The sequence below is a fragment of the Antedon mediterranea genome, chromosome 1 (genome assembly GCF_964355755.1).
Source record: "Antedon mediterranea chromosome 1, ecAntMedi1.1, whole genome shotgun sequence".
Classification (NCBI taxonomy): Eukaryota; Metazoa; Echinodermata; class Crinoidea; order Comatulida; family Antedonidae; genus Antedon; species Antedon mediterranea.
The window spans coordinates 21,223,243-21,245,730 of NC_092670.1; the positions used below are offsets into that span (position 1 = coordinate 21,223,243).

At 32.5% G+C, this 22,488-nt stretch overlaps 1 protein-coding gene and 1 long non-coding RNA gene across 6 annotated transcripts; both read left to right on the forward strand.

Moving 5' to 3' along the window:
* The first annotated feature begins 527 nt into the window (after nucleotides 1–527).
* On the forward strand, nucleotides 528–21,413 carry LOC140062194 (putative E3 ubiquitin-protein ligase UNKL). Of its 3 annotated transcripts, none has more exons than XM_072108285.1 (14): nucleotides 532–688; nucleotides 792–1,001; nucleotides 7,022–7,347; nucleotides 8,217–8,355; nucleotides 8,735–8,937; nucleotides 12,261–12,370; nucleotides 12,638–12,802; nucleotides 13,166–13,400; nucleotides 13,833–13,946; nucleotides 14,536–14,687; nucleotides 15,220–15,456; nucleotides 16,458–16,553; nucleotides 16,975–17,136; nucleotides 17,543–21,413. In XM_072108285.1, the coding sequence occupies exons 1-14, from the start codon at nucleotides 618–620 to the stop codon at nucleotides 17,714–17,716; spliced, it is 2,394 nt and encodes a 797-aa protein (XP_071964386.1). In that variant the 5' UTR covers nucleotides 532–617; the 3' UTR covers nucleotides 17,717–21,413. The 3 variants fall into 3 exon arrangements, with proteins under 3 accessions (XP_071964403.1, XP_071964386.1, XP_071964395.1); XM_072108294.1 differs by having other exon boundaries at nucleotides 12,641–12,802; XM_072108302.1 differs by lacking the exon at nucleotides 16,458–16,553 and having other exon boundaries at nucleotides 528–688.
* LOC140047986 (uncharacterized) lies at nucleotides 3,262–4,530 on the forward strand. 3 transcript variants are annotated; one of them, XR_011845018.1, is made up of 3 exons: nucleotides 3,262–3,541; nucleotides 3,902–4,021; nucleotides 4,169–4,530. It is a non-coding gene; the product is annotated as an uncharacterized lncRNA (long non-coding RNA). The 3 variants fall into 3 exon arrangements; XR_011845016.1 differs by having other exon boundaries at nucleotides 4,201–4,530; XR_011845022.1 differs by lacking the exon at nucleotides 3,262–3,541 and adding an exon at nucleotides 3,577–3,604 and having other exon boundaries at nucleotides 4,201–4,530.
* Nucleotides 21,414–22,488: the final 1,075 nt, after the last annotated feature.

Genomic DNA, 22,488 nt, shown 5'->3' on the forward strand with positions numbered 1-22,488 from the left:
TTTTTCGCGCGCGTATTACTAAACAGCCAATTAAAACAAAGAACTTATTTATAACAAAATAATTAACCCAAAATTAGAATAATATATAAATATTGTTTAAAATGTAATGACCTGAATATTTAAAACACATTAAAACGTTTAGTAGAAATAAAATAAATTTTTAATTTGATAATGAAAGATATTAATTTGATTAGTAAAAAAACAAGAGAATATGGCCTATATAATAATTAATACATTATTTATTTGTTGGCATCGAGTCCTCCTCCTCCTCCTATACAAAAATAAAATAATCTCACATAAAAAATCCACTCTATTTTACTATTAGTCTCTAGAGTTGTTGCTCATGTTGCCCACTGATTGATTTTTTAAAATATTATAGGCCTAGTATGTATATATTAATTAGTATGATTTTAGGGCCACGAGTTTCTGGTACAATATTAACTTGTTTAGTATTTCTGAATTCAGAACGTAAACAATTCCACGTGCGAAATGCCCACAATCTGGGATTCCCCGTCACGTGACTTCATTGATCTGTCAATTAATTACTGACGTCATGATCAGGATGCGTAAGAGCTATGCGCAGTAGTATATGCGCGGGCTTGTAATGTTTTGGCAAGATGCCGTCCGAGCAGCAGAAATCTGCTAATAGTAACCTAACAACTCAGCCTGAAAAGCCTTTTCATTATACGTAAGTATAAAAATTGTATTAAGTTTTGTTCTTCAAGCATTTAGGATGAATAATATGCAACTGTCATGAATATTTACCGTATTTAACATCATTTAATTTACAGATACTTGAAGGAGTTTCGGACTCAGCAATGTCAGGATTTCTTGCAACACAAGTGCCCAAACCATCGTCCGTTTACTTGTTTTCATTGGCATTTTATGAATCAAAGGCGGAGAAGACCTATACGTAGACGAGATGGAGTATTTAATTATAGTCCTGATGTTTATTGTACAAAATATGATGAAACTACAGGAATATGCCCCGATGGAGAAGAGTAAGTCTATTTTGAATTTTCGCATCGCGATTGGTTGAGTGGTTGTTATTTTGGTCGCCATATTGTAATGGGGTTGCTCGCTACATGTTGTTGACACACAGAAAATCGTATTATTGTCGTTGAAAAGAAATCCTAGTGTTTATTTTATTGCGATGTTTACCCCCGATTTTATAACCATATAAGCATGTAACATAATTTAATAGTAACATTTTGATTGCAATTGCTTAATTTTATAGAAAAATTAACGTTTTAAATTCACAAGGTATTCCGTGTTTGTATTTGGATTAGGCGCGCAATACGGCGGTCGTGTTCAATTAAGCAGTTATGTGAGGCATCACCAGTTGTTTAAGGGAAACGTAATTGGGAATCCCTCAGTTTCAGGGGCCTAAACTTAATGATGTTAGTTTTTACACATCTTTGAATATGTAAATGAATTTTTATACAACTGAAAATGTTTATTATTACACTACACAACAATGTAACTTTTTTTAAAGCAAAGAAATAAATTTAAATAAATAATGCTATATATTATATTGAATATTGCTGTGTTTTTAGTGTTAAAGTTTGAGTAGAGACATGATAAAGATAGATGGATAAATTTTACTGTTGTGGGAATTATTACTATCAGGATTTTTCTAAATCTTTCAATAATTGTATAAATTATCATTCTAATTTTGTACAATAATATTGGCATAGGCCTAGTCTGTTATTTTACAATTTATGAATTTTCAAAATATATTTCTGGGTAGACATATAAAGCAAACTAGAATAGGGTCAAGTGGAGCTAAAATAAATGATAGTAGATTAAATGGTATACATAACATAAATTATCAGCCAGTCATCCTTCTCTTATTGTCTAAATAAACTTCTTCTAAGTTAATTTACAACCCACCAATAAACTTATCAGGTACACCCCATTCTTCTACAGTAAATAAGCCTCAAAATGTATATATTACTGTAATTTATCTCTGAATGTATTAAAGTGAGTGGTCTGTGTCAATGTCATCATTAAATTAATTAAATTTCTTATATCTAGTCTGAGATAAATAACAATTTATTTTTACACACATTTATAAGGACAATTACAGTATCTATTCTTTCCTAAAGTATAAATGAGTATACTGTAGTAAAATACAAACAAAAATTGTTATGCTGTCAAGAATGGGTGGGGATGGGGGTGGAGAGGCATTTTCTGTGAAATAAATGTCTATTATTATAGTATAGGGAAACCCATTAAATGATGTTGGTACTCAAGTTTAAATACAAGTTCATGTTCAAATGTGAAAAGTAGAGAAGAGTCCCACATTTGATACTTGGTAATCTTCAGTATAGTTGATTGAAAACACAATTCTTAAAATAGTTTGTTATTGTCACTATTATCATCTGTGTTAGCCAAAATAGAATTTCAGGAATAAAGACATCCGGATGAGATTAATTTAGAATTTAGATCCTTTTTTGCTGTAATAATTTATTGCTCAAAGAATTGTTGTTAACAAAAACTGTAACAAGACCTGTGTAAATAAATAGGTTAAGTTTTCTTTGACTTTTGGCAGTTAATTATATTTACATAGTACCACAAGCATTTCTTTGCTTAAAATAAATAATTATCAAAATGTCCTATTAAGATTTAACATACCAACTTTCACGCATCTGTAATAATAGAATTTGTAGGCTTAGTGAAAGGTTCCAGAGAAAAACATGTTTTGACAGTACTTGTACAGTAGGCCACAGTAGTAAAAATAGATAACTGTATGATCTTGGCCTCAATAAAGAACTTAATAAACAATGTTGAATAATAATAATTCTGAGATTTTCTAACCATTTAACTGTATATCAGTAGTAGTGGGCTAGTTGAAAATAAAATGAGAGTATTAGCCTTGTATATTTCATAAATTAAGTCCTAGAATTAAGGCTAGCATTCAACACATACAGTAGTAGGTCACAAAGCAAACAAACAAGTCATTGCAAAATATAAATATATACCTTTTGGTTAATCAATTTGTCCACAGTGTATCAATTGTTCTGTTAAGTATAATATAATGCAAAACATGACATCACTCATGAGGTATTTCCCAGCACATAATCATTTTCTAACAGTGAATCACACTGGGTTGGCTTATTGTAGATAAATTAATGGGCTTTCCTGACCTCACATATATGACCCTTGACTTTAAAGATGTATTGTCCCCCAAAAAATGAAAAATAAAGATGAAAAAAATCAAATTTTGAATAGACCCTTTTGTAGTTAACATAAAGTTATTCACTTCCACCGAAAAAAAATCCGAAAAAAATATTGATTTCGCTTATAAAAAAATCAAAATAAGTTTACCATTTTTTCGAACTCATCGGCTCAGAAATTAGGCCGGTAGAGCTAACTCATACATATGCATGATATGTTAATGAGCATCCACACAGCAGAGATCTGATCTAACAATGGACGATGCACGTTGTATGTACAACACCACCAGAGATCGACGCGACTCGACTGTGGGTTTCCCTGGCCTGATCGTATAATGTAAAGCTGAGCTGTTAATTTGTCGGTAAGTAGGCCTAGACGGTTATTTTAAATATAATAATATATATAACGCAATAATAACAGGAAGGTAAATTAATTAACTTAGCCTGGGATTTTTTCAGTTCAGGGCTAGGCCTAGAATAATTAATACATGCTGCTGCATATTACTAGGCTAGTATTAGCAAGCAGACTGTGACAATCGGGTCCCTGCAGAATATGCCCAGCTAGGCCCTATACGTTGTACTCTTCATAGACTGGCCTAGGCTATATGCCATCAATCTTAGCTACATTCCGAAAATACAGCCAGCTTGCTGTACCATATATATTTACAGTTGAAGCTTGTTTAACTAATTTTTATGATAAAAATAAAACAAACATTTTTCAGGGAAAATGGTTGCAATACAAGCCTGAAATTGAGAACCTTCCAGCAGCACTGTACAAGTAGACAGAGGGGAAAAGCCAGCTTAGCCATTTTACAACACAAACAAATGTTCTCTGTACTGTAGTAAGTCAAATATTTATTTTCTCTTTTTATAAGTTATAACATTATAAGTAATGTGTTTTAATTACCATAGAAAGGTAGTATACTTATTTGACTATGTCAAAGTAAGCAATTTCACTAGCCCAATTATGCATGATCTATTTTTTCCAGATTTTCATACTTTGCTTTTACTTTTTTTAAAGACGTTGAGCTGATGAAGACTGGAACAGAGGTCACCCAAAGACAACAATGATAGACTCAGTATTGGAATATGATTGGATATTGCAGGAAAAATATTTCCGACTCTCCTGCTGCATTCGGCCAATATGTTCTTGTCCAGCTTGTAAAATATTGTATAATTTTTTTTGTATTATATGTACAGTATATTATTTTGTAAACATAACATTCAATAAATAAAAAAAAACTACTACAACAGTACACAGGATAAATTCTTCAAATTTACTTACACTTCATAATTTTACTGTAAATATTACAGTGCAAAAGGAGTTAATAAAATATATATATACAGTATATCTTATTGAATTCCTATATTGTTTTTTGTGTCAATTTGTCTACTAATTATCAATGTGTTGATTGTGGCAGTAATTACGACAGCTATAGTCTTCTAAGATCGCTCACATCCATTACAAAGTGTCATTTTAATAGTAAGAAACGTTTCAATAAATTGTGAATGTTGCCACTGTACGATACATTTTATGTTTCTCACTACTTGCTCTTATTGTTCAATCAATCAACCTAAAAAAAAAAGAAATTTGTGTCAAAATATCTGCATAAAATGTTTATTTGCGGAATGTTAATTTGAACCTATTGCATTTGATACAGAAAATATTTTTAAAATATTGCATCAGTAAAACATCCAAAACAATATTTAGATTTTCTTCTTTTTTTTAATTTTCACTGCCGAATAGATAGTTGAAATCTTTAAAAATTAAACCAATTCATTATGATAGAAGCAAAAATACATCTCTTCTGGTGGTGGTCTACTGTAGCCCTAGCTAGCAGTGTACTGCCTAGGCCTACTACACTCTACTTCTAGAGACAGAAGTAGGCAGCAGTTAGGCTACTCGAGACTGTCAGTGCTAGTAGTAGTAGTAGACTAGTAGTAGTACAGTAGCAGCAAATTCGGGCCTAGGCCTTGCTAGGCCTCTCCTGTTAGCGAAACAAAAACTCACCTAAATGAATAACATTCAACATCAAAGTTACCAACTGTAATTCTAACTTAGCATTCTGCTAGCTATAGTTTTCGTGTTTTCTTCAAGATTCGTCTCGCATCACTACTCGACTCTCTCGCACGCATGCATTGCTATCGTTGTTGGCTGTTGATTTGGAAAGCATCATCATCCACATGATGTATCCATACAATATGAATATTTATGAGCTAACTCAGGTCAAGGGTTAAATTAAACCGGAACACATTTGTCTTCCAGACAAATAGCTTCCGGTTGGTTAATTTTTGCATTAAATTGCGATTTTCCCGTGTAAAAAATTATTTTTTTCAATCCAAATTGAGGTCAAAGTGAATAACTTTTATGTGCAATTAAAATGGCAAATTCAACAAAAATATTGAAAAAAAATTTTTTTTCAGGGGGACAATACATCTTTAATTCATTGTGGTTATTAAAGATTTTTAGATTAAGAATTATGAATTAATCAATTAGGCAATTATATGCCTGTATAGTGAACTCTGTAAACACCAACGCTACTGTAGATCATACATTGTCTATTTTTTTATGTAAGCCATCATTTTTTAAAAAGATACCTGCCAACAATTATGTATATAGTAGTTAGTATTAGTTTAAATTATACTGTTAGTAAAAAAAACTGTGTAAAAATGTTGCTGAACTTGTAATGTAAAGGTTGTCATAAATGTGTTTGATTGCACACAGTAACTTTGTGCAAACGTCATATCTTGTCAATATTGGATTAGACAAAATATAAAAAAACCACAAATAATAAATCACCACTTAAAATATTGGACAAAACACAGACAGACATTGGTTTATTGATTACAAATTAAAATCTTCATTTAATAATAATAATGATAGGTAAAACCAACTAATAGTCCTAGGTTTGTGTTTACAGTATACCATGATTAGTTTTGGTGGTCAGCACATAGTTTCAGTAAATCGTCATAAATTGCCTTTGTGTTCTTGCGTATCTATTTTTATCATACAGGATAATAACCTGCTAACAATGGACAAAATCCAGAAAACAGTTTGGCAGATGGCCACTGCTTAAAACTGTTAATAGACGAAACAGATGAAGATGATAATATTATTATGTTACTGTTTTTAGTCAATAAATAAAGACATTTTTTATTGGGAGAACTTACTATGTAAACTGGTGAAATACTTTTATTCGATAGATTTGATTATAATTTATTTGGAAAATCAAAAAAATACATACAAATATTATTATTACTGACATTACAAATAAATGCATTTTATAATTTAGAAGATGTTCCAGAACAGCTTTAGTTTATTTCCAATAAGATCCTTGATTCTTGTTAATTGTAAATTTGAATTGTTGTTATTTATGTGGTATCCTGTATTATACAAATTATTAAAGATATATTGTCCCTCTGAAAAAATAATTTGTTTTACTTTGAAACATTATTTACCTGAGAAAACCGTAATTTAAAGCAAAAAAATTGTCAAATTGTCTGTCAGACAATTAATTTTTGGTCAGTCAGGGTGAAAATGGCAAAAGGTTTCCTACTTTCTAGGATTTTTATTAGATAATCTTAGTGTTTTGACTACTATTTTAACTTGACCACAGTTCTGATTTTTCCATTTTTCCTCTAACTGTGGTTTAATTAACTGATTTTTATTTTTAGAAGTGAATCATACAGTATAAAATTTGGTTTTTTTTCTTATGGAAGTGAATAACTTCATTAATATTGCAAATGGCCTATTCAAAGTCTGATTTAAAATTTTTTATGATTTTAATATCATTTATTGTAATTATATTTTCTGTAATTAATTAATTTGGTTTTTATTTTAGGTGTGCTTATTTACACCGCACCACTGGTGACACTGAAAGACGTTACCACCTCCGTTATTACAAAACCGGCACATGTGTGCACGAAACCGACGCTAGAGGTCACTGCGTGAAGAATGGTCCTCATTGCGCATTTGCCCACGGGCCTCATGACTTGCGGCAACCTGTTTACGATGTCCGTGAATTAATGGCGCAGCAGGACCTGCAGCAGCTGCAGCAAACATCGCCCTCCGAGACTTTGTCTACAAACGGTAGCGCTGTTAATCCAACTACCACTACGTTAGTTGATAAGGATAAGACTGTACAGGTTGATGATCCAAAATGGCAAGGTGATTAAAATATTTCATAAATTTGATCCCTCATTTAAAAAGCCAAAAATAGAAATGAAAAATAAACTTATGCTTTTTAAACAATGTATAGTTATGATTTATTTATTGTTATAATTACTTCCCGTCTTATTTCCAGTATTTTGAATTCCTCCTCTCCTATTGCAAGACTAGTTATTTCACATAAATAAAATAAATAGTCTCATTTTGGCATATCAACCAGGCTTTGAACAAATGTTGTAGCTAGACAAAAACCTCACTAAAAATCATATTCAGACGACTAAACACAGTAGTTGACCTATTTATAATGACCTTTGCGGATATCACATTATTACATTACTTGTCATTTGACACTATCACATCATGTGACTGATGACTCATCAGGGGAAATCCATGATATTTATTTCACAAAGTTAGCAATGTGACAGTTAATTGATGAGTACTAAAATTGAATGTGCCTTCATTTAATCATTCATCAATTATAAATTTACATTAATAAATATAACATGACACTAAATTAGCGAGTGTGGCATAGAAAGCATACTTAATGGCTATTATTTACAGTGTTTATTTATGTACAGTATGAAATAGTGATATTACTGTACAGTAGTTCCTACTGTTCAGCCTCATTTAAACATGCTAGCAAAGTTGTATTCAGATTAGTTTACATTTACTAACCAGTTATTACAACCTACTTTAAATAATGAACTCTTTTCTAGAGAAATTTGACAGTTCTTTTCAGAACTAATATACATGGTGTACCGCAAACTTTATATCATCAACATTTGATTTCGCCATGCAAACCTTCAAACAATATATTACTGAAAGTTTAAATAATGTGTCATTTATCCTTTTGTATTATGTTTTTCTAGATACGAATCATGTTTTAGCCTACTATAAAACAGAGCCTTGTAAAAAACCACCTCGGTTATGTAGGCAAGGGTATGCGTGCCCTCATTATCACAATGCCAGAGATAGACGAAGAAGCCCTAAGAAATTAAGATGTTATAGGTATGTAACTGTTGCAAAAATAAGTAAAATTTACTCTTGAATTTTGTTTATTTGTATACAGTACTGTTTTTTTTAATTAAGAATAAGTATTATTTTAATACCCTGCCTACACTAGCAAAATTTATGTGACAAAAAAAAATTTGATGTGCCCATATAAGGACATATGATGTCATATCACTGTCTTGATAATTGAGTACATCACACTTTTTTTGTCAAACTAGTTGGATAGTGTAGACAGAGCTTTAACCAAAAACCCTTTTTGCATTTGCTAGTTCATCCAGGCCCTGGTCTGGTTGATGTCATATCAGAGTATTTTTTTATGATCATAATAAAATTATAGTTTTTCGAAAAACATTTTCTATCCAACTTATTTTCACAGGTCAACACCCTGTCCTAATGTGAAACATGGTGATGAGTGGGGTGAGATTTCTAATTGTGACCAGGGTGACAATTGTTTATATTGTCACACAAGGACTGAACAGCAGTTTCATCCTGAGATATATAAATCAACCAAGTGTAACGATATGCAGCAGACAGGATATTGCCCTCGTGGGCCATTTTGTGCCTTTGCGCATGTAGATCGTAAGTATACGTAACCTGCTTCAAATTTGTGCAGAGAGTGAATGAATAACTGAAACTTTCAATGTTCACCATTTAAACATAAGAAAACAGTGAAGAAGCATTAAAGGGGGATTCTGGGTTTAAAATTGCTTTTAAATATCGTTTATTTATTAAATAAAAAATGTTATAACAATATAGACATGTCAGAATGAAGAAATAATAACGAGAAATTAAAAGAATTAAATTTCATATACATTTTAGGGTAAATTCCTGGAAAGTCTGGTTTTCAGCAGCTTAGGGAAGCTCATTAATATTCATGAGATATTCACAAAATCACGTCATCAGTGGATTCCAAACTCGCGACGTCATGTACGTTGTGTTTGTCAACTAAATTTACATCTCTCTCCCCCGTCAAACGACGACCACCCGATCATTGTGAAATACATTTTTTGTAGATTTTCTAAGCTAGGCCTAAAGTGTAATAATAATAACAGTAGTAGCATATATTTATTTGACATTTAATGAAATACAAAATTTAGTACAGATTACGGAGTCATAAATTATATACCATTTTTATACCTCGAATAGTACAGATCGTACTAGGCTAGGCCTAGCCTAAATCATTTTTTTTCATGGGTGAGAGCCATTCTGACTAGGGATTAAAACGTTAAAACATTGGGACCCATCATACATGGGCCTAGCTAGCCTACTACTACTAAACGATTGGCCCATAAATAACAAAACTCAGTGGATTCCAAACCCATCCTATCAACCAAACTCCTAAACAATCTAAACCTAAAACATTCTACAAAATCGGCTGTAAATATCGCCGTCCGCACGTATGGTGTCCCGATCGTCTAAGTAGGCCTAAAATAGGCCTAGTTTACTCTCCAAAAAAGCGGATACTACTGCATCAAGCAAGTAGGCCAGGTAGTAGGAAGGAGACCTAGCCGATCCGGCCCAGTTAAAAATTGAGCTAGCTAGTGTAGTAGACCCTATGCGAATTGATACTACCAGGCCTTTACTAGGCTACACTTCTTAAAATTAGCAATACTTATACAAATTACAAATATTCCAACTCTCTCATTCGAGCTATATTATCTATACCATTCCGGTAGGTCGAGTAGACCTTCAATCAAATACTGTACATCGTTCATGTTGTAATTATAGTTATAGACGGGGTATACTCGACCCGACCAGTTTGGTATTGTATACTGTATCTGCTTATCACGTGACGATGCCAGGCATGGTCAGGTAGAGCACGTGTATATCGTCGTCTCGCTCTCCTCGCTCAGCAGGAATGTATACGTTACGCTTCATTGATTTTGAAGGCTTTCCCTAAGTCAGTGCGAAAATCGGCAAACGTAAAGTGCAAACATATCTAATTTTTCACTGTTTTGATGAATTTTCATAGAACATTGACTTTATAAATGGGAAGACCGACTAAAATTACATCAGATAAGTATAATTTTACAAAAGTAATTGATATGGTTAATGATAACGAGTCGTCGGAAGATTGACCATTTCACGAATTTCCTATTCTGTAACACAGTGTCATATCGCCGTAGCTGCACTTGTAATCTGGCCTTATTTCACAGCTTTCGTTCTGCTTCACTGGGCGCTTATATAAATTGAAACTTTTACCGTTCAAGAGACAAACAAATATATTTTACATTTTTTACTATTCATTTTAAACCCGGAACCCCCCTTTAAGCCATTATCTGTAAATTGTCCTTAAACTTCTGTCTAAATCTAAAGTGTTTTTTGCCAAGGTCAAGGCTGAAGTTGTTTTGCCTATTTTAATTAAAGCTCTGTCCACACTATTAAACTTTATGTGAAAAAAAAATTTGACACATGACATATGGACATGAAGATGTCAGAGCAGAGCACTACCATATTATTTTCCGGCACTTTTTTTGTTAAACTAGTTTGATAGTGTAGACAGGCTTAAATTAAGCCTAACTTACATCCAGATCACACTCTTCACCACCCATAGTTTTTTGGTAGCTACCCATTCACCCTTGACGACAGTACTGACCCCCAACGCCCCCCCCCCCCCCTCCCCCATTTATACTCTCCCAATTTCTTGTCCAAATATAATGGCCTTCTATGGGAGCACTATAATATAAAAAAGGGCCTGGCTACTGGTAATGTGTACTTAATAATTATCAATTGTTTTGTTATTACACCTGGCCATTGTTAATTTGAGCCTGCTGTATTTCTAACCCTAAGGAATGTTAACAATAACAGCATTGATCTATTTTACTTTGCTTGGTTATTTAATTGATTACGCTTTCACGATTTGATATACCTGCTCTAGGTAATAAAGTATGCAATTTATTCTCAATTCAATAATTGAATAAACAACATTCTGGATACTATAGATTTATACTATACTTTAAGAACAATGCTGCTATTTATGGATACTACTCTATTATCTTATATATAACCCAGTGTCCCATGGGCCTATAATATATATCTGTATTATTAGAGAAAATAATATATTTGGGGGTAGGGTTATACTCGGATTGCATTAAATAATGGAATGTTTTAAAAGTTAACCTAAATTTTAGGTGAAATTATACTTGAGCATGAGGTTTTACTCAATAATATACTGTATTAAATTATTGATGATTTAAATTAAGCTCTATTTTGTTTTAAAGCTATATGAAAATATTTAATTTTTTTTATTCAATATTTCACTCAGTGTCTCCTCACAACATTTGATTCCATTCATCCATATCACAATTGTTTTAAAAGACTGCTAACAATGATGTATAGCATTAATTAAATCTGTAAATTAAGTAATTCTCTTTAAATCATACTGCACGGTAGGCATAGTTTATGTTGTCATTATAATAAATAATAATAATAAATAACATTTATAAAGCGCAAGAGACAAAGGTTTCAAAGCGCTGTGTTTTCCAAGATCTGTGCAAGTAGTAGCGTGTGATTATGCTTCTCTGAAGAGATGAGTTTTGAGTTTAGTTTTAAATGTGATTACAGATTTTGATGAGCGTATTTCGAGGGGTAGAGTGTTCCAGAGTTTTGGGGCTGCGACAGCGAAAGCACGATCACCGTAAACCGAGTTCTGGAACGGGGTCCAGGTTTTAGAAGAAGTCTGCTGGATGAACGAAGCGTAGAGTTTGTTGACGGAGTAATGATGTCACATATGTAGGCTGGAGCACATCATTATAGCGTGAACTGACCCAGAAATACTTTGAAAAAGTGTATAATATCTTTACTTTCGGTTCCTTGATACTTTTAATTACCTGCTAATTACTTTTACTAGATACAAAATGAATTTCTGAAACCTAAATTTATTATTGTTTTTGTTTTTATAGAGGAAATGAGTAATGCTAAAAATATATTAGAAGAATTAAACGCACCTGAGGTGTCAATGACTAGTAAACTGTCTTTGTTCCAAGCCCCGGCTACTACAATTCAAAGCATGGTAAGTTGGTACTGGCACCTTCCTTCTAAGGTCAAACTCTTGGGTTCAACTCGGGATTGGAGTCATATTTTGGAAAAAACAATCAAATGTAACAAACATCTGCACATGCTCACAATCCAGTCGTCAACAATCATCTGCACATGCTCACAATCCAGTCATCAACAGCCATCTGCACATGCTCACAATCCAGTCATCAACCACCATCTGCACATGCTTAAAAATTAGTTGAATAAAAAAATAATGTTTATATTTTAATTCTATTCTCAGCAGTCATCAAATATGGTAGTAACAACAAATGGAGGTTCAAATGCCCCCATCACTAACAATCTTGGTCCAATAGGAAAGCCTCGTTCTAACAGCCAATCAAGTAATTATTCGTCAGAGAGCGGATCTTACCAGAAAGCACCTGGCTCGGAACGTGAGGATACGTTGGTAAGTCTATATCACGCTATCATTACTATAAAGTGGGTGCTTAATTTATGTTTAGTAAAATTCACTTCATTTGAGGCTTAGGAAGTGGAGTTGAAAGAGTCGTGAGTTACAACCATGGCACTAGGTCAGGATTGAAATCTGTACCTTGGGATTAGAAGGCAAGCACGTTAACCACCAAGCTACAGCTTCATTTTCCAAATTTATGATTAGTAAACAGTGGCAATGCAATTGTTTTTAATTAATATTTTGTGTCACTTCTTCCTTACCTAATCAACCCTCTTGTACGTATCTATATTGCAAGAGAGTTTGTCCGCATCTTTCCTAGTATGTTATTTTAACCCACATGTATAATTTTTTTTTTAGTCAAATCTTAAGAAACTTCTTCAAAATGTGGATAACGATGTTAACATTGACAGCCAAGAGAAGAATAGACGGAAACAGAATCTTTTGTTATCACATAATATTTCACCTGGTAGCCCATTTGCATCTAGTATATCCAACTGTAACCTTCCTAGCCCAGGAACACCTAGTCCATCTAGCATGTCTGTCAATGCAACACCTTTTTACCCACCTAGTGATACAGTTGGCTCAGTTGTTGGTAAGTTCCTAAGTCAATACAATACCTAATACCCAAGGTTATACTAACCTACTATACACTGTGTTCGCGCGATTGGGAGTTTGAAATCAACGTTGCATTTCTTGTGTCCCAAGGCAAGACATTCTTATGTTTTCCTCTCTACATTCATGTGTACGCGAGTACCTGGTAAAGGAAAACACAAATGCCCTGATTATTAGCTGCAACATTATGGGAGCTAAATATGTATTCCATACGTTTTTGACCTCATGACCTGGGTAATAATGTGCATTAACATTAAATGCTAAATAAGATTTGACATTATTAAACACAGGTAAATTTAGGTTGTTTCATAAGCCCTGCATGCACAAAAGATCAAATTCATATTTGTCTCATATACTCTGGGTTTATGTGGTTTATACAAATATTTAATTTACACATTACCATTTCTATTAGGTAATGCTTTGGATGATATTTCAATTGAAGATGTAACAAATATTGATAGGGAGTTAATAGGTGATAATGATGGGTCATCCGTAGGAAGTAATAGTGCAAGCCTTAGTCATTTAGGTAAGTACTTGGATATAAACTTTGTTTTTGCCATCGAGGGACTGTATTCAAATTTGATTTGTTGCGTTGCAATGTATAAATCATATTTGGAAAATATTATAATCCTATCGTACATGAGGGTAAACTTGTATTTGTAAAAAAAAAAATATCAGGAATGACACTTGCTACTGGTCCTCTTGATTACAGGACTGCACTGTTTGACCACAGAGCCATACAGATTTCTAACCAATACCGTATATCCTCCGGTATAATCCCACCCACCTAGAAAGACCAAAAAATTGGGCCGACCTGGGGTGGTGGAGGACTAATACCCGGAGAAACCCTGGTTTAAGAAAAAATCGGTAAGGATTTAAATTCATCCGAACTGGCTAGAAAGCATACATCCAGACCAAAAGTAAAATACTGAGACTATACCTGTGGATATGCCTGTTTGTGAAATCAGACATAAAGTAGGGGGTGGGATTAGACCTGAAGTGGGATTATACCCGAGGATATATGGTAATATCACTGTACATGACACACTTTCAATGTTATAATTCATTTCACATTTAATTATGCAAACTATTGATATATAATGTCCCATTTACAGGTCTGCTAAGTAGTACAGCTCCTGTTAATATTCCTATGTCAAGTAGTATGAACCATAAGACTTCCATATCAGATAGTCCTGGCTCGCCTTTAAAAACTCTTCCTCCAGCATTTGTTCCGCAACATATTCAACAACAGCAGCAAATAGAAATGGTAAGTGTATTGGTTATTTGGGTAGAAACTTTTTACGTAATACCATTGGTATTTATAGATTCAGCAGAATTTTTCATTTTATACAGTAACTTTACTGTATCTGATTTCCATTTACCTTTCTAAATGTGAATTTAATAAGAATTGTCCCCATGTTTGCTGGATACTGAGGAAATTCGGATAGGTTTTCTACTGACCCACACAAGCCAGCATTGCAGTGCCTGCCATTATCAGCACACATGGGGGATGATCCTGTACTTTTTTAGTAGTGTACCAAGCTCACTGTTTGTAAATAGCACAGACAGTTTGAACCAATGCCTTTTACATGCTAGTCCAATCCCTTACTATTACGCCATGTCACCAATACACATGATGCATGTTTATCTCTTTTGAATAGCATATGAAATGATGTCATTTCTACCTAGTTCAAGCCTTGTGGTCGTAGCGTTGAAAATTTAGTTTGGTTAAGGCGCTATACAATACGACTTATTATTATTATTTTGTTCTTATCCTTGCTACATTTCTGTATTTCTAGGCAGCAAAAAATGCTTTCTTTAGTCAACCAAATCCACTTCCAAGTCTACATAAACTAAGCATGATGGATAATATAGGAACGTCTTGCTCTCCTTCTCGTGGACCTCAGTCACCGCTGCTCACAACAATGGCAACAACATCGTTATCAAATGTCGAAGTTCAAAGATTACAAGAAGAGGTCATTATATTACAGAAAAAATTACAAAGTTGGGAAGAATCTTGGAATCAAGCAAAGCAGGTTTGTAAAGCCCTGTCTACACTATCAAAAATGTGATGTGCCTATATATGGACATGATATTATATCACTCCCATGTTTGAGCATATCACTACCATATTTGGGCACATCACAATTTTTTTTGTCAAAGCCTGGTGATAAGTGTAGTTAATAAGAATATGTGTATTAAATAATAAGTGGTTTACATTTTTTACATGCTTCTGGGTGCAAAGGAAATTGATTGGCCTAGTGATAAATCTTTGGTGTTAGGCCTTCATTGGGAACATTTAGACAATAACCTTTGAACCTTCAGGCTGTCATTAGCCTTTGGGACCTGTTAGGGTTGGGCCTTTGCACTGTTAGTAGTTAGGCCTCCATTGTTAAGCCTCTTCCATTGCACACCACTTACTACAATCTTCTCTTTCTTTTTATGTTTGAATGAGTAATGCATGTCTGTCTCATTTAATTTTTTTACTAACAAATAATTGCATTTTGTTTTTTTGTATTCTATCAATATGTATTGAATGTGGTCTCTCTCTTAACTCTCTTAAATGTGAACACTTTGTTTACCACAGTAACTATATTTCCATGTAGTCTGGTTTTCAGAACATTGTGTTCTACATTGGGTTGAGTTGGCTGTATGAGGTGTGGTGAATAAGTTTGCTAACCTGCCTTCAATTTGAAATGTCTACTCTTACTCTTCTCATCTGCTTACGTTTCTGCTAATATTAGAATAATGTCTACCACTATATGGTGCAGCAGTACTGTATAATTTTATAATACATTATTCAGTTCTTTTACTCCATTGTGTTATTGCAGTTCTTATTGTAATGATGTTGACTTAGCAGCATTGTTGTTATGTTGCCATTACTTCCTGGCAGCATATTATTATTTGTTATCATTGTAACATAACATGGTTGTCGATTGTTTTCTATGTTTTTTGTACTATTACTATGGTAGTAGCATAATTGTTCTAATATAATAGTAATGTTTATTTCTAACCTTGCATGTTGTTTTTCTGATAGGCATGTGATGCATGGAAGAAAGAGGCGTCTGATTCTAATGAAAAAGCTAAGGTTGCCGATGTGGAAAAGCTGGCTATTATCCAGGCTAAAGAAGAAGTAAGCCTCCCTTTAGTTAATTTATTTTACAGTTTTGAGTAAGTACCACACTCGTCATGTAAAACAAGAAATTAGCCTTACAAGTAGATAAGTAATCATTGGAGGCAGGCCCTTATTTTGTTTTGTGTAATTGATATTTAGCATGTTTGTACACAGTTTGATTTGCTTTGTGGGGTGTTTTTTTTTATATTCATTACTAAATACTAAGATCTTTCAACACTATGAATTAGTATCTGTTCAATAAGTCATCAATAAGGTCAAAGTTCACAACAAAGTACTGTATACTATGTTTAGAATAAATGTATCCAATCTGTGTATGGGTAGGTCATCTACATATCAGCTCTTGTAGATTTTGTCTTTATTTCAGAATTTTTAGCATTACTTACCATTAAGTATTGTTAATTATTTTTATATTTTCTAGGCTAAAGAAGAAGCAAAAGTATTAAAACTAGAAATTGAAGGTTTAAGTGGAGGTCCTCATTTACATGTGTTAAACCGGACATCAGAACTTAACCATCTTCCTCTTCATCAATTAAAGAAATTACAGCTTCAACTGAAATCAGATCTTGAGAAATTAGAAAAGGTTTGTTGTATACCTATACTAAATATTTGATCATTCTATAAAGTAGAGAAGTGAAGACAAGAAGGAATTTAATATAACATACATTAGTACAGTAGAACCTCCTTTGGTAAACCCCTATTCAGGGGACAGCTTACCCTTTAAGGAGACACTTTTCCGTGAAACAAATAAGGAGAAATATATGATACCACACTACAGCCAAACCCTATTCATGGGACATTTTTTCTGGTTCTTTAAGGTGTCCCCTTAATAGGAGTTATACTCTGTGTTTACAGTAGTAAGCCATTGTAATACGCGTGTACATGCTCACCCTGCGATAAGTAAACGTTTATTGAATGTGTGCCATGCAAAAGAGTATATCAAAATGTTAGTTTTAGTAATATTCAGTGTCTTCTATTTTACTTTTCAGGTAATTCACATACGAGAGGGATCATGTTGCTACGGCTGTCAAGATAAAGCGCGGAACGTGGTTGTCACTCCGTGTTATCACCTTGTATTTTGCGATTTATGCGCTCCTAATAAATCAACATGTAGTATTTGTCATGGTCACGTAGCTCAAAGACTAACAATACCAAATTTATAGATTTTGTTGTCATGAATACCACTGTCAGGGTTTTATGTTGTTCGTAGGACAGACATAATTATTTAAATTATGGTGTTTCAGGGCGTATATACACATTAATCAGAGCCCAGATTCACTAGAGTCATTTAGTATAATCTGGTTCCTCTAAAATGATAAAGCATAAGAGATTGTTTAATTTAATTCTTTTGTTATTACTCTGTATATTATTAATATAAAGTATTATTCTGTTAGAATTTGACTTTATTTCATATAACTAGTTTTCATTAACAAAGTAGTGCTTTGTTCAGGATATTAGCAAAGAAAGACAAATAAATTTCATACTGATTGAATACGTCAAATAAGAAAACAAATATTTTTCCATAAATGGCTTTGAATATATAAAACATATTTAGATTGTGGTACATTTTGTTGGCCAGATTCTGTAGAACACCTCCTTTGGGAAACTCCTATTAAAGGGACAATTTACTGTGAAATAAACGATGGCAATGTTTTAACACTGCAGCTAACCCCCCATTCAGGGGACACTTTGATTTGTTCTGTCCCCTTTAATAATGTTCAACTGTACTATATAATTGTCTTAGGCCATTGTATAAACAGTGACCTCTATTAATAAGAACTGCAGTCTAAAATCTCTGCACTTCAAATAAAACAAAATCTTTAAAATATATTAGATAACATGAGAAAATATCAAAGAATCTTTTACTCATTTTGTTGCATGTGGTCTGTTAAAAACCTACTAGGCTCAATTTCAATACAATAACAAGCCAGAACATGTAAAATGCAAGTCACCCTTGTAACAGTCAAAAACACATGATTAACGTGTGATTAAATAACCACCGTTTAAAGATGTATTGTCCCCCAAAAACATGGAAGATAAAGATTAAATCAGACTTTGAATAGGTTATTTTGTAGTTTTAATAAAGGATATCACTTCCGTAGAAAAAAAACTCGGGAAAACAATGTTTTCACTTATAGAATAACATAATAAATGGTTAAATTCAACCAAAAATCAATTTTGTCCATTTTTTTGCTTTAAATTACAGTTTTTTCAAGTAAATAAATTTGGTTTAGATCCAACTATTGGACAACTATTATGTGACAACAAAAATTCTAACAATTATTTTTCAGGGGGGACAATACATCTTTAACATACTGTAAATTAAATTATTTTTATTTAATAATAAATTTTCAATATTTTTTTAATGCTAATGTGAAGGAAGAATGATTCAAATGGTGACAGATAAACTCGTTTCTTATCAGTCCGTTGTTCATTGATAAAGTATGGTTTTTTCAATGAATTTTACATACCATTGTTTCTTTAATTTTTACGATTATTTTATCGTAGATATTTTCTGTGTCGAAAATCAAAAGGTATTATTATAAAACTTTATTTTTAATATGAGAATGCTTACGTTTAAGTGTACAAACTATTGTATTCAGTTTGTGTTGTTATTTCAGTTTTGTTATTTCGACCAAAAAAATATATAATCAATTAAATATGCAGATAGGTTTTTTAATTAGGTAATTATTTAAATTAAGTACATCAACATTACTATAATGAGGTAAGTTACACTAGGCCTTTATTTTCTTAACAAATTTGTTTTAATGCAAACAATTTAACTTTTAAAAAAAGTTTCTGAACACATGTTTTTTAGTAAATGCAGTTTTATTTCTGAATTATGAATACTAATTTCAGTTCATTTTCTGTATTTATTATTGTTCCCATTGGTTTATAAGGTTTTTACACTTGTGATGCCTTGCTCTGGTTTTGGTTAAGATTTTTTTCTCTCGCACGACTCGGTGACTCTGAAATTTATATTGTATATATTTTAGATCATTTTTCATAGGCTTTTTCAAATTCTTAAAATTAGTAATTTTTCTAAATGGTAATAGTTAAATTATTGCACACATTTTGATTTAACTTAATTTGGGTTTTCTCCGTGTGGCAATAAAGACATACATCTTACTCTGATTGGTGAAAAATTTATAATAAGAGAAATGTAAACTAAACCAGTTGACACCCAGTACAAGTGAGAGTTGCCAGATGGGCGACGACCATTGGAAGTTGCCAGATGGGCCACTTACAACACCACTCCTATAAATTAGTAAATTGTTATATAATTTCTTCATAGGCCTACATGAATTCAATGATTAGTAGTGTAGTGATAGTAAAATCAGTATTGTTAGTTACTACGATACATATCTAGTGTAGTATAGTCTTACAAACACATTTTGTTTTTTAAAAATGCCTCTATTTAATGACCACTTTTAGGCGTCAGGGTGTTGAGTTGACCCTCAGCAGTTTTTGTTTCTTATACAAATTATTGAATGACAAGAAATGTGGTGTCTAATTGGTGTGTTATACTTGCAATGCACCTTCAGTGAAATATTCACCCCTGGAACGGACTCAATTGTAGTTTACTAACCAGAAATATTTATTTTAATCTTGGCATAATTACTTAAAGGTTGGTTATGTTTTATTCTAAATTAAATTTTACAAAAACATTTTTGTATTTTAAAAAAGATAAGTCATGTTCAACAGTTTATTTTATTGAATAGTTGTTGGCATTTCACTTTATTAGAAATTAGTATTTTTTTAATTAATTAAATATACAAGAAATTATTATTCAGAAATGGAACCCGAACACATTAAAAAATGTGAATTATTCAGATTAGATGCTTTTGGTCATTAACTTGCATGATGTCATATTCGTATGATGTCATACATGTATGCCAAAATGTAGTGTCATTTAGATACAGAAGGGTTATAAACAATAGAGGATTCTGGCATTTGTTTAATCTGAAATTAACCACTTTTTCAACTTTTCTAAAATGTATGTATCTAAATGATTATTATTATTTCATATGATTCATATACTTTTTACTACATTGCTTTTATACGCCAATACAAAATAGTTCTTGTAGATTTAACCCTTTATTTAATGTCATTCTTGTAACAAAAAAATTATCTTTAACAAAAACAAATTAAACAATGATTTATTTAACTTGTTTCTTATAAATATCTTATTGCATCTGGTTTATTTCACATTTTCCAAGCTAATTTAGTAATTTTAGACTTTAAAATAGGAAAAACATTTTACAATTGGTGAATAAGATTGTTCATAATGTTAAATTGCCCGACATGCTTGTATTTGTAATGATACTATAAATATATAATATATATAAAATAAGTATATATTATATACTTTATTTTAAACCAATTTTTATAAATTATTATTTCCATTGTAAATTATTATTTCTTTTGATTGCAACAAAGCATAGTAATGGTGGTTTTGAATTATAATTTTTAGTGAATATTTTAATTTATAAATGTTAAAATTACCATATTTAATTTTCTTATTTTTCCCTTAGTAAAGACTCCAGGTGAAATATTTATATAAATGTAGATTTCTTGATGTTATACAATTACCCTTAGTATATCATTGTTTCTAATATGTGCCATGGAGATTATTTCCCCTGGTATTCTTCCATTAATAAACTTAGTATTAGTAAAAAAAAAATTCTATAAAGTTTTTTCGTGGAAGACTCCTTAAGTTACTGATATTTTTGTGATTGATTTTTAAAGACTGATCTTAAGGAGATAGGTTGATTTTTGTATTGTAAAGATGGCTTAGGCCTTGTAAAAGCTTTTGTGTTAGTCATGTGAAAAAAAATAAAAAAATATACAGCTTTGAAATTGATTTGGTAGTCTTAGTTATTTATTGTCTTCAAGAGAAAGACATATTACATTCCTTTGCAACTTTATATGTGACGTGCCTTTGAAAATGTATGTACATTCTTATTCTTTACTCCATGATTATTACGATCCATGTCGTGTTCTACTTTAAAGATGTCATGTTTGAGGGTAAGGTGAGGGGGAACTCAGACCATTGGAGAATATTGTTCTATACATTTATTCGTGACAAATGGTAAACTGTGAAAGGTGAGACCTGCTCAGTTAAAACATTTAGAAATAAGGTTCCACCACAAAGATAAACTTCGAATACACACTCATCACAGATATTTCAGTTTTTCACGCTGCTTCTTTAGCCAGCTACTTCCCAAGAGGACTACTCATTCAGGGGCTGAAAGCAAGCAGCAATACTAGAGGCCGACGTTTTTGTTTTTTTTGTAAACTAGGACACGTCATGCTAAAATAACAAATCCCAAAGCAAAGCTGTTCAGATAATCATTAAATTATTATCAAAACAGTCCATTAGGCCCTGTTCAGACCCATGGCGTTAGACCGTTTTAGCGTACGACGCTAAAAGAATGTGTGTCTGAACAGTTGGGGATTAGCGTACAACGCGTCGTACAACGGTTGTAGCGTTGTAGTGGAAAACGGTTGATAGTACCGTTTTAGCGTACGACGCTACTGTAAGTCAACGTTGTATCCAATCAGAACGTTTCCTGTTATGACGCGAAACAAGGTTTGACCTAGGCTGACATCTTGTATCGTCAATGTGTGAGATGGATTTCAATAACAAAAAGGCCAGAATAAATAAGGCCTAACTACACTACAAATACAACTGTTACAAAGGCTACAAACTATTATCAACTGATTACCATTATATTTTCTAACAAATGACATAAATACATGCACCTTGTATTTAAACATAGGGACTACGATCCCATCCGCTTTTAGGCTTAGCTAGGCCTAGAGCCATTCACGCATTTCATTCAAGCTAAAAACTAGCGTGGGACATCAAGTCACTCATTCATACAAGGCAGACTAGACTGGACAAGTTTAATGCTGAAAATCCCCTAACTCC

Coding starts and splice junctions, on each gene's coding strand:
- LOC140062194 (XM_072108285.1), top strand. CDS start 618: ATGCCGTCCGAGCAGCAGAAATCTGCTAATAGTAACCTAACAACTCAG. Junction 1,002..7,021: donor ATATGCCCCGATGGAGAAGA/GTAAGTCTATTT, acceptor TTTTTATTTTAG/GTGTGCTTATTTACACCGCA. Junction 8,356..8,734: donor AAGAAATTAAGATGTTATAG/GTATGTAACTGT, acceptor TTATTTTCACAG/GTCAACACCCTGTCCTAATG.